The 12,047-nt window shown below is 38.2% G+C and overlaps 1 protein-coding gene across 1 annotated transcript; it reads left to right on the top strand.

Annotated features, from left to right (window-relative positions):
* Window positions 1-575: 575 nt before the first annotated feature.
* LOC149705312 (uncharacterized) lies at window positions 576-2,384 on the top strand. Its single transcript, XM_089865666.1, has 2 exons — window positions 576-1,470; window positions 1,532-2,384. Exon 2 carries the CDS (start codon window positions 1,635-1,637, stop codon window positions 2,382-2,384), a length of 750 nt encoding a protein of 249 aa, XP_089721792.1. The 5' UTR covers window positions 576-1,470; window positions 1,532-1,634.
* Window positions 2,385-12,047: the final 9,663 nt, after the last annotated feature.

Here is a 12,047-nt window from a genome sequence, read left to right as displayed (position 1 = left end):
CGCTCTTCTTTTAATACTTATATAACCAGGAATGTATGGAGGGGCTGGAATGGCTAAGGGGGCTCTCGTTGTACCCTTGATGGTGGAAACATAAGGCGAGTCCTTTAATTATTTTGAGAAGTGTAGCTCCTCCCCCTACGTCTGTTTAGCTGTCTACCGAAGGCGAAAAATGTCATGACTCGTTAAAAAAGGCATGGCAGAAGTGACCTTTTAGATTTTTTAAAGTTAAATGCGCTGATTTGCAGCCGTTCGCATTCATATTCGATTCTCTCAGCCTAGGCAGAGGACCTAGGGTAGAGGAGGGAGAATTATAGCAAACAAGTTTTTTTGGCAGCCAATGAATGAATGAAAATAATTTAAGTGGTAAATACGATTTTTACGTCAGGCTATGACGTCACTAGCGCAAATTAAATCACGCCAGTTGTTTCAAAGATCATTTCACGCCGATTAAGATATGACCTTAGCGATTCCAACCCCTCCATACATTCCTGTCTATATAGATATAGATTTTATACTTCGAGGGAATTATTTTAAGTCGGTTTCATCAGAAGGGGATAATAGAAGAAGGATGACACTCTGTATCCTCTTTCCAAAAGAATTAAAAGGGGCGCTTCGGTTTGTCCAATATGGCGCGATCTTAAGGAAACAGAGCAGACGACTTGGTAGACTATTATGCGCAAATCTCAGGCAGTGAAAGTAAAATCAGACATTAACTAATTTATTATTAAGTAAACACTCTTTTACTTGTGTTTTAAATTACAAAAATGGTTACATATTGCTGTGTTTACGGGTGTAAAAACAATGGCACCATGAAAGGTATGCGGTTTCATCCTTTTTCTACAAAACTACCGAAATTAGCCAAGGCTTGGGAAGTTACCTTAAAAATGGGAAAGAAACCTAGTAATACCACGGAGCTTCTATTTACAGGGAGAGGAAACTCGGACTTTCCCCCCTAGCCCTTAGCGTACCTCGGTTCTGCGCAACGCTTTCGCTCCTCGCGCGCACCCCGAGCCCATGTAAACAAAGTCTGACGTCATTTTCTTGGTGGAACTTCAATTCCTTGCCATTAAATGATGATTTGTACCGTGAATCGCTTCTGTAGCTACGGTATACACATTTCTCCTCATTCCCTCTAGTGCAAACTATTAGCCTGGAATCGCAGTCCATTCAAAATTTAAAAATTAAACCTTTAAAACACCAAGGCTTATGCCTTTCAACGAACTAGCGAAGGCGGCCATCTTCGTTGTTTACATAGGCTCCCTTTTTTTGCCAGCGAAAACCGAGGGGGGTTAAATTATGTGCCCCTTTTTATGGACAAATAGTGTCTACGTTTCCTAAGAGCGTTTACAGTACTAGAGGGGGATGAAGTTTCCTCTCCCTGTAAATAGAAGCTCCGTGGTAATACCATGGTTGTTTGCTCTTCTCACTTTAAAAAAGACGATTATAAAACAATTCCGCAAGAACATAGAGGTAAGACACTTGCTGGAGTAATAAAATTTGTAGTAGTTTTAATTCTACAATTCTTTAACAGATCAGTTCAAATACCCACCGCGCCTAAGACCTTTGGCAATTCCATCCCAGAATCTGCCTATTCGTAAACATGACAGAACTCTTTGAAAAATAAAAACGGGGGAATGAGTTCAGATGATGGTGAGAATTTGAAAAATCATTTGTTTGCGGATCATGATCATCAAGTAGAGCAAATTGGTGTTAATAACCAACCCGATGACATAACTGAAAGTGAAGAAAATGGAAACAGTACTCGAGTACGAGACACACCTGAAATTTGTGACACTGATAACAGTTCCTTAGAAAAAGGAATTATGGTGAACACATTAGAAGAACATAAATGTAAAGTGTCAGCTAGTTGCGGAATTTTGAAACAACAAACTGTAGTAGCTTTGACTGGAATTCAGTCAATGGAACTTTTTAATGAAATAGTTAAAATTGTTAGTGAAGAATATCCTAGTAAAAGTCCACTACCTGTAGCTGACGGAATTTTACTTACACTAATGAAACTTAAACTTGGTATTTCATATTCCGATCTCGGAGCTCTTTTTGGTCTAAGCCAGCAGATAACTTCTAGTTATTTCAAACAAACATTATGCAAGTTAGCGACTCTCTTGGAGTCATCAGTTACGTGGCTAGAGAAAGAAGAAATTGTGGAAGCTATGCCGCATTGCTTTAAAGAATACACTGATACAAGAGTGGTATTAGATTGCACCGAGGTATCTGTTGAAAAACCCAAGTGTTTAAAATGCAAGATCAAGAATTATTCTCACTACAAAGGGACCAATACTGTAAAAGTACGCGTTTGTGTAGCTCCATCCGGTGTGATCACCATGGTGAGCAGAGCATATGGGGGAAAGTCAACAAATAACTGAAGAATGCGGGGTCCTAGAACGATGCATACCATACGCAGACGCCATAATGGTAGACAAGGGGTTCGCTATTGAAGATCTTTGTAACGAAAGAGGGCTCAAACTAATTAGGCCACCTTTTCTAAAACGTAAAGCTAAAGGTCAAAAAAAAGGGGGGGAACAATTCCCTAGAGAAGAAGCTTTGCTTACGTCAAAAATTGCGTGTGCTAGGGTACAGACTGTTAAAAAAGTCTTTGCGCGTTGCGTTTTTCGCACATAGTTTACTATATTTCAAAAACTATTCAAGCTAGCGCTCTGGAATAAAGTGCGTTATAAAAGTTTTGCATTTCTCTTAGAGAGCTGCAGAGAACAAAATATCTGTGTCCGATCCGTTTCAATTCCGTAGCCATAAGATATTTTTTTCCTTTTTCCGTTCCGTTTCCGAAACTCCTTCATTAGCTATTCCGTTTCCGTTCCGTTTCCACAAAATCGTTCATAAGCTTTACCGTTTCCGTTCCGTTTCCATAAAATCGTTCATTAGCTTTTCCGTTGCCGTTCCGTTTCCATAAAATCGTTCATTAACTTTTCCGTTTCCGTTCCGTTTCCATAAAATCGTTCATTAGCTTTTCCGTTTCCGTTCCGTTTCCACAACTCCTTCATTAGCTCTTCCGTTTCCGTTCTGTTTCCGTTTTAATCCGGCGGAACGGAACGGACTCCGCGGAAAACGGAAAAAATTCCTTTCGGTGCAGCTAACTAGAGAGCTGCAGAGAACAAAAGATCTGTGTCCGATCCTATTCAATTCCTTAACCGTGTATAAAAAATACGCGTGAGGAAATTTCTTTTCACGCTATAGGATAGGCAACTCCCTATCTCGAAGGACAGCTTATTCTGTACATACGCTGTTACAAGATCGGTTATCAGCACGCGCATTACTAGGTCTCTATGTAACCTAGCTTTGTGCGCGCTGACAAGAGACGAAAAACCTCAGGCCTTAGATTCAAATACGTGCAGTAGGCTGTAGGCAATTTCACACGCATCGGAAACTAAGGCCTTGAGGTCCTTAAACTCGCGCTAAAAAAACTCGCGGATACATTTAAGCCCCGTTTTCATGAGAGCGATTTGCGAGAAAAAGACAGCGATTTGCGAGAAAAAACCTGAAAAAATCGCGCGAGAATATTTCTCGCCTGTTTTCATGTTTGCGAGAACTTTGAGACAATAGCGAGAAAGAGCCTGCGAGATCGATTTTAGCGATATCGCAAACGTCTGTCTGGTTTTGATTTCTTCGCTCTCGCTTCAGCGATTTTTATAAAATTCCTCTACGTCACAACTTGACTGAAGTTAATCAGCCAATAAAACTGAATAAAAATTGTCACGCGCTTTTTGTTAAATTATTTGCCAACATTAGGCCTAATTTTTAAAACTGCGGGAAAGAACTTTTTTCTCTTTGAGCGCGTGCAGGATAGAGGCGGTTATTAACATTAGGCTTAAGTTTTCAGAAACCTTTTAGATATATCTTTATTTTTTGATTACAATCCTAAATCTGTCGGAGGAAAAAAGCCTACTAATAATGAATATTTCAAGCCTTTTATCGAAACTTTGAACATTATAATTAATCAAATTTAAACCTGGGAATGGCGGTAATGTCAAATTTTCATCTGTGTTGAAGATTTAGATACAACTAACCAACGTTTCATAATGTCACTCGGATTTTCTGGTTGGCCTCACAGGGTGAGCCCACCATCTACTTTTTGTTTAAACTGTAAATTTCTGTTCAATCTGAATAAAATTTGCAAAACCAAAAGCTTCTTTCTCAGAAGTAGATCCTTGAATTTATGTACAACCGCCATTTCATGTCGGGTCGGCTTAATATGAAATCGCATTCTTATAAAAAATCGTTCTTCATGAAAACGAAAAAGTACAAGCGAGAACTTGAACTAAGTCTCCCTAAAATCTTGAAGCGATATCGCTGTTTGTAAACTCGCTCTCGCTCCCGCAAATCGCTTCGAATCTCGCTCTCATGAAAACGGGGCTTAAATCTTGAAGTTTTTCGTCTCGTGACATCACATACAGAGTTAGGTTACATAGAGACCTAGCTTTGCGCTTGCTGAAAACCGATGCTGTAATAGAGTATATACAGAATAAGCTGTCGTTCGAGATAGGCAGTTGCCTATCCTGTAGAGTGAAAACTCCTCACGGGTATTCTTTATCCATGCCTTAACCATAACACATTTTTTTCCTGTTTCCGTTCTGTTTCCATAAAATCGTTCATTAGCTCATCCGTTTCCGATCCGTTTCCACAAAATCGTTCATTAGCTTTTCCGCTTCCGTTCCGTTTCCATAAAATCGTTCATTAGCTTTTCCGTTTCCGTTCCGTTTCCACAACTCCTTCATTAGCTCTTCCGTTTCCACAACTCCTTCATTAGCTCTTCCGTTTCCGATCCGTTTCCGTTATATAGATCTTTCTTTCTTCCGATTCCGTTTTAAGCCGGCGGAACGGAACGGACTCCGCGGAAAACGGAAAAAATTCCGTTCCGTGCAGCTCTCTAATTTCTCTTTCATATTTTACCCGTTCCAAAGTTGTCCTTTGCATACTTATACCGGAAACCGGAAATGTCAAAATTATGAACTTTGAAAATATTGGATTCTCGAGGATATAAATGCGATTTTCGGAATCCTTGGGTCGATTCATATTTGAAAAGTGTTCACCAAATTCAATTCGGATGAATAGGTCACGAGTAATCAGCCTTTATTCAAAATCTGGCAAACTTGGTTAGATTGGCGATAATTCATAATCGAGTATCGAATCTTTGTCGTAATAATGCTCGTTAGATGTTATGACACTTTATGCATATATATATGATTGGTCTTTTGGCGCAATACTTTGAAACAAATCAGACGTTCATTAAAGGGATGGTGAGGTGGAAAATAAAGTAATTTTTTATTAATTCTTCTATAAGACCAATCTGCATCGTGAAACATCCAGGAAATAACACCGAACGATTTTTAAACGACAATTAGTTTGAAATTTCAAGGATAATTTTAAATAGGGATCTCCGACCAATCGCGTAGCGCCCCGCCTTTTTTTCAACAATTTTCTCTTGGCACGCTCCGTGTTGAATAAATTTATCGCGAGACTTGAAAAAATTTGCACGATGTGACAATTGTGGCGCGAGACATGGAGTGTGCCACGAAAATTTTGTTAACGAAAAGGCACGGCGTTACGGGATTGGTCGGAGTTCCTTTTTTGAAATTATTCTTAAAATCTTAACCTAATTTGAATATTAAAATCAATGGGAGGTATTTCCTGAATTTTTCATTATGCATACTGGTAGATTTTGTTATTTGGGCCATGATATCATAATATTTAGAACTCATATTAATTACGTCTAGGTTTTCAGCCCGATTCATTGCAGCCTAGAGAAAATCTCATTCGTGATGGCGTATGCGCTTCAAATAGACATATTCGACTATTCCAAATAAGAAACAACTTCAGAGGAGAGGGCTTCTATGCTAGGAATGTTCGCTACGCGATTGAGCTTCGCTAAACGGAGCCTGAGGTTGGCTATAGCCTCCCGCGTTTAGCGCAAATGTGAGGCCAGGGATAGATTTAATTTTAGAAGTGGGAATAGAAAATAGAGTAATCTAGGAACGCGTCAAATTTCCGGACCCCCTTCCACGGAAAGGAGGGGTATGAAAGAAGAGGCGTGTCAAAGCGACAAAGGTTAAAAGGAATAACGTATTTTTTGCCGATCCCGTCAGTAACGTCAGCAAAACGTAGTTTAATTGAGCAATACGAAAATTTAAACTTTTCATCACGCGTTAGAGGGAGGGCTCTATACTGGGCTATGAGTCGGACTGAATTAAACGCTAACCGTTCTCGAATCCTGCTTCTAAAATTAAATCTATCTCTATTGAGGCTTAATAATAAAGCCGACCACAACCAAAGCATAGGCAAAGGCGTATTTCACAACTGACGTTCAAAGCTACCGATGGAAAAACCTAAAAATTAAATAAAAAAAAATGAATGCCGGTAAGAATGATCACAACTGAAAATAACAGCTAACAGCTAAAACGAACCCGAACGGTAAAGACTTGAAGTTGGCCTCTCTGCGCTGCTGGTTTGCTACTCCTTTCGTTTATTTTCTATGGCAAAAATACTAACTTTGGGAGGTATTGGGATATTAGGCCATTTGTGTTTTAACTTTTTAAGACTTTTATTGTGTAGGAAAGAAAAAACGACCCTGTTTAAAGAAAGTTTGGATAAATTTTAATATTTAGTTAAAAGTTGAATTTTTTTTATAAAATTTGGACGAAAATATTTAAATAACAAGACTTCCTTTGAGTTTCAAATTGAAGAATGTTCGTGTGCTTTATTGAACTATTTTTTTTACAAAAAAGACAGTCACTTTCAGTTTCAATTGTTGCTTTTATTGGGCATCCCCTAGTCGTTAAAGGAAGGATGAAGAGGAAAAATAAAGTGATTTTTTGATCGATTGTTCATATTATAAGACCATTATATGCACAGTGAAACATCCAGGAAATACAGTCTCCGAATGATTTTAAAATTCAAATTAGGTTCAGATTTTAAAGATAATTTGAAGTAAGCACCACCGACTAATAGCTTAACGCCCTGCCTTCTTGCTAACAAAATTTCCGTTGCACGCTCTATATCTCGCGCCACGATAGTCACATCGCAAGCAACTTTTATTAAATCTCGCGATAAATTTCATTCGGCATGGAGCGTGCCACGAGAATTTTGTCAATAGGAAGGCAGGGCGTTACGCGATGGGTCGGAGGTCATTATTTCAAATTTTCTGTAAAATCTGAACCTAATTGGAGTTTCAAAACCATTGGGAGATATTTTCTGGATGTTTCACTATGCAGAATGGTGTTATAATTAGTAGAAGAATCGATAAAAAATTATTAGATTTTTAATTTCACCCTCCCATTAAACACATTCTTAATCGTATTCTAAAAGACAGACATAAACTCTAATGAAATTAGGAGGTAAAGCATTGTAATATTAAAAATAGAGATGCGCCCTGTTCGCTGGTATTTTTTTCTCCGTATGAGTAACCAGCCCACGTCGTGACCGGTATTAATATTAATAACCTGATAGTTATTCTTGACTAACTTAAAACATTGTTTTAGTGTATGGTTTCAGGCTCAGCAGGACAATTGTCCAACCCATACGTCCCGACTCGTTGCAAGATTTTTGGAGAACGAAGGAATTAACGCTTTGGATTGGCCCGACTTGAACCCGATTTAGTGTTTATGTCTGTCATTTAATAAAAGATTAAAAATGTGTTTAAGGGCTACGGGAGGTTAAGTAAAACATTAAGCTACAATTGAACTGTTTGTAATAGATAGTTCAAGAACGCAGACGGTATTTCCTGGATGTTTCACTATGCAAAATGGTCTTATAATTAGAAGAAAAATCGATAAAAAAAATCACTTTATTGTCCTCTTCATCCCCCCTTTAAGGGCTAGGGGATGTCCAATAAAATATCAAGCAACAATTCAAGCTGAAAGTGACTGTCTTGTTTGTATAAAATAGTTCAATAAAGCACACGAGCATTCTTCAATTTGAAACTCGAAGGAAGTCTTGTTATTTGAAAATTTTCGTCCAAATTTTATAAATATTTTTCAACTTTTAACTAGTTATCAATAATGATATTAATAGTTATCCAAAATTTCTTTAAAAAGGCTAGTTATCTTTCCTACACAATAAAAGTCTTAAAACACAAAATGGCCTAATATCCAAATACCTCCCAAAGTTAGTATTTTTGCCATAGAAAATAAACGAAAGGAGTAGCAGACCAGCAGCGCAGAGAGGCCAACTTCAAGTGTTTACCGTTCGGGTTCGTTTTAGCTGTAAGCTGTTATTTTCAGTTGTGATCATTCTTACCGGCATTCATTTATTTTTCATTTAATTTTTAGGTTTTTCCATCGGTATCTTTGAACGTCAGTTGTGAAATACGCCTTTGCCCATGCTTTGGTTGTGGTCGGCTTTATTATTAAGCCTCAATAGAGATAGATTTAATTTTAGTAGCAGGATTCGAGAGGGTTAGTGTTTAATTCAGTCCGACTCATTGCCCAGTATAGAGCCCTCCCTCTAACGCGTGATGAAAAGTTTAAATTTTCGTATTGCTCAATTAAACTACGTTTTGCTGACGTTACTGACGGGATCGGCAAAAAATACGTTATTCCTGTTAACCTTTGTCGCTTTGACACGCCTCTTCTTTCATACCCCTCCTTTCCGTGGAAGGGGGTCCGGGAATTTGACGCGTTCCTAGATTACTCTATTCTCTATTCCCACTTCTAAAATTAAATCTATCCCTGGCCTCACATTTGCGCTAAACGCGGGAGGCTATAGCCAACCTCAGGCTCCGTTTAGCGAAGCTCAATCGCGTAGCGAACATTCCTAGCATAGAAGCCCTCTCCTCTGAAGTTGTTTCTTATTTGGAATAGTCGAATATGTCTATTTGAAGGGATCTCGTGAAGCGCATACGCCATCATGAATGAAATTTTCTCTAGGCTGCAATGAATCGGGCTAAAGACCTAGACGTAATTAATATGAGTTCTAAATATTATGATATCATGACCCAAATAACAAAATTTTCAAACCGCTTCTCCTCTTCAAAAGACGCGAGTTTTCTCTTAATGGGAGTGGGAAGTGGAAAATAAAGTGATTTTTTTTAGTTATTCTTCTACCAGTATGCATAATGAAAAACTCAGGAAATACCTCCCATTGATTTTAATAATCAAATTAGGTTAAGATTTTAAGAATAATTTCAAAAAAGGAACTCCGACCAATCCCGTAACGCCGTGCCTTTTCGTTAACAAAATTTTCGTGGCACACTCCATGTCTCGCGCCACAATTGTCACATCGTGCAAATTTTTTCAAGTCTCGCGATAAATTTATTCAACACGGAGCGTGCCAAGAGAAAATTATTGATAAAACGGCGGGGCGCTACGCGATTGGTCGGAGATCCCTATTTAAAATTATCCATGAAATTTCAAACTAATTGTCGTTTAAAAATCGTTCGGTGTTATTTCCTGGATGTTTCACGATGCAGATTGGTCTTATAGAAGAATTAATAAAAAATTACTTTATTTTCCACTTCACCATCCCTTTAATGAACGTTTGATTTGTTTCAAAGTATTGCGCCAAAAGACCAATCATATATATATGCATAAAGTGTCATAACATCTAACGAGCATTATTACGACAAAGATTCGATACTCGATTATGAATTATCGCAAATCTAACCAAGTTTGCCAGATTTTGAATAAAGGCTGATTACTCGTGACCTATTGATCCGAATTGAATTTGGTGAAAACTTTTCAAATATGAATCGACCCCAAGGAATCCGAAAATTGCATTTATATCCTCGAGAATCCAATATTGATGATTTTAACATTTCCGGTTTCCGGTATAAGTATGCAAAGGACAACTTTGGAACGGGTAAAATATGAAAGAGAAATGCAAAACTTTTATAACGCACTGTGTGGCTAAAAACACTGAATTAGGATAGGCAATAATTGTATACACTGTACATGATTCTGTTGGTTAAAGGTACAATGTGATAATTGCCTCATATTAAATATGGGCAATTTTAACTATGGAGATATTGTAACCAAATATATCTGGAACAGAAAGAGGACCATGCCTATCGAATAAATTGCCAAAAGGTGAGCTCCCCCTTCCCCCAAAAATATATATCGAAACTAGGTCACAACACGCTAAATTTCCCCAGTCCATAATAGCTTAGATCGAAACTGTGGGGTAGGACGTTTTAGAAAAGGTGTACGGTATTTCGAAATCCAATTTGATTTCTTCGGATTTCACTTGATTTCAAAATTTGATAAAATCCGACGGATTTCATCGAATTTTGCGATTTTTTCCCGTGATTAAGACGGATTTTGGGATATTTCCCTTGATTTCGTCGGATTTTGTAATGGATTTCGTTTTTTCTTTACTGATTTTATGATTTCTTTACTCATTTTAAGATTTCGTTGCTGATTTCGGATTTTTTTATGGGATTTCGAAATCAGCAATGACCGACCCCTCGATCGAAAACACAGCCAATGCAAAGCACCAACCACGCACTATAGGTTGTGTCCCGAAAAGTGGCTTGGCCCGGCCAATTAAGACCATTAAGTACGCCGTGATTTAATATCGACCCCCCCCCAACCTTTCCCTGCGTAATAATGACTCCGATATATCTTAATTAGATCTAGAATAGCCTTACGCGTACGTGTACGCCTAAGCACATACACTACACTACAATTCCAATAAATGTATGGAGGAAGAACAGGGTCTATACAACTTTTCGAAGAAAACAAATTTCCCTGAGTTTTCCAGGTTTTTCCCGTATATGGAGTATCCTATGGAGCAAATGTTAACGAACGAGAGTGGTGGGCAAATAGGACTATTACATACTCAGAGGGCATCCCCGTATCTCTATTAGAACCAGAGTTATAAGCCTTCAAAGTATAGTGTAATGTTAATCCTATGGAGGGTATGTTTGTTTACTTTTTGCTTAATTACTCGGCCCCTGTTTGTCGTAGCCCTACGTTTTTAGTATGGTTGGATGGGGGTCAAATAGGACTATAACATAATCAAAGGACATTGACGTATCTCTAGTAGAACCAGAGTTATGAGCCTACAAAGTTTAGTGTAATGTTAATCCTGTGGAGGGGAGTATGTTTACGAACATTTTGCTTAATTACTTGGCCCTTGTTTGACACAAATTTCCCTGATTTCCCTCAATTTTACTAAGAAATTTAAAATTTCCCTGAGGTTTTTGTCAACTATTTTTTCCCTGATTTTTCCAGGTTTGTATGAACCCTGAGGAAGTATGTTCCAAACACAAAAGGACACGCAATTGCGCTACAGAGAAACTAGGGAAAGTTTCAAGATGATATACCTATAGTTATTGAATATATTCAAGATGGGTTTTATCGTAGAACAGAATTTCAAGTGACTCAAATCAGGGATATTAGATGTTTTAAATTAAGAGGCATTAGAATTTTAAAGGGAGAGGGAAATTGTGGAAAGTTATCGGCGTGTGCTCTGTGCCATCGCCTTATTTCACACGCTGGAGGTAAGGGTAAGGTAGAGCATAGCCAACTCAATCACGTAGGGGTAAGAGGTTCTATTCAGCAGACGCCATGCACTAAACCAATGGAGGGTGGTGCAGTAGTCCTTGATTATTTTAAACCCTAATTAAATGTACTAATTATAATTTGTAATAAGAGATCATAATTATTTTAATTTGAATTAGTTTTATGTTTATAATAAGACTGTTCCTTTAAGGTTACTTAAACTATCCCTTTAAGAAAAGACAAAGGGACATTATAAGATGGAGGCTTATAAAACAAAGAGCTACTGAATGAGGAGGTCGTTCAGGTATACGCTAAAGAATGACGGGCGGTGCAGCTAGGGATTACCGCATAACTGTCTGTGTAATGGTTTTCCATTATATAGTGAAGGATAAGCTTACGAGCTCACAGGTATGCGACGTTACAGAGAAGACAGTTCTACAGAAGATGCATGCGTCATGGACTCATGGCTGCTGATAAGGATTGCAGTCGTTACCGAGGAGGATTTGCCATCGAACTGTAATGAACATCACTCTTCTTATAAGGAAGGACCAAAGAGGAACTACGTTATACCTTTTG

Source organism: Phalangium opilio, unplaced genomic scaffold (genome assembly GCF_054372755.1).
Source record: "Phalangium opilio isolate 3A_F unplaced genomic scaffold, DU_Popi_V2 ptg000014l_1, whole genome shotgun sequence".
NCBI lineage: Eukaryota > Metazoa > Arthropoda > Arachnida > Opiliones > Phalangiidae > Phalangium > Phalangium opilio.
This window is presented reverse-complemented; position numbering and strand designations above follow the sequence as displayed.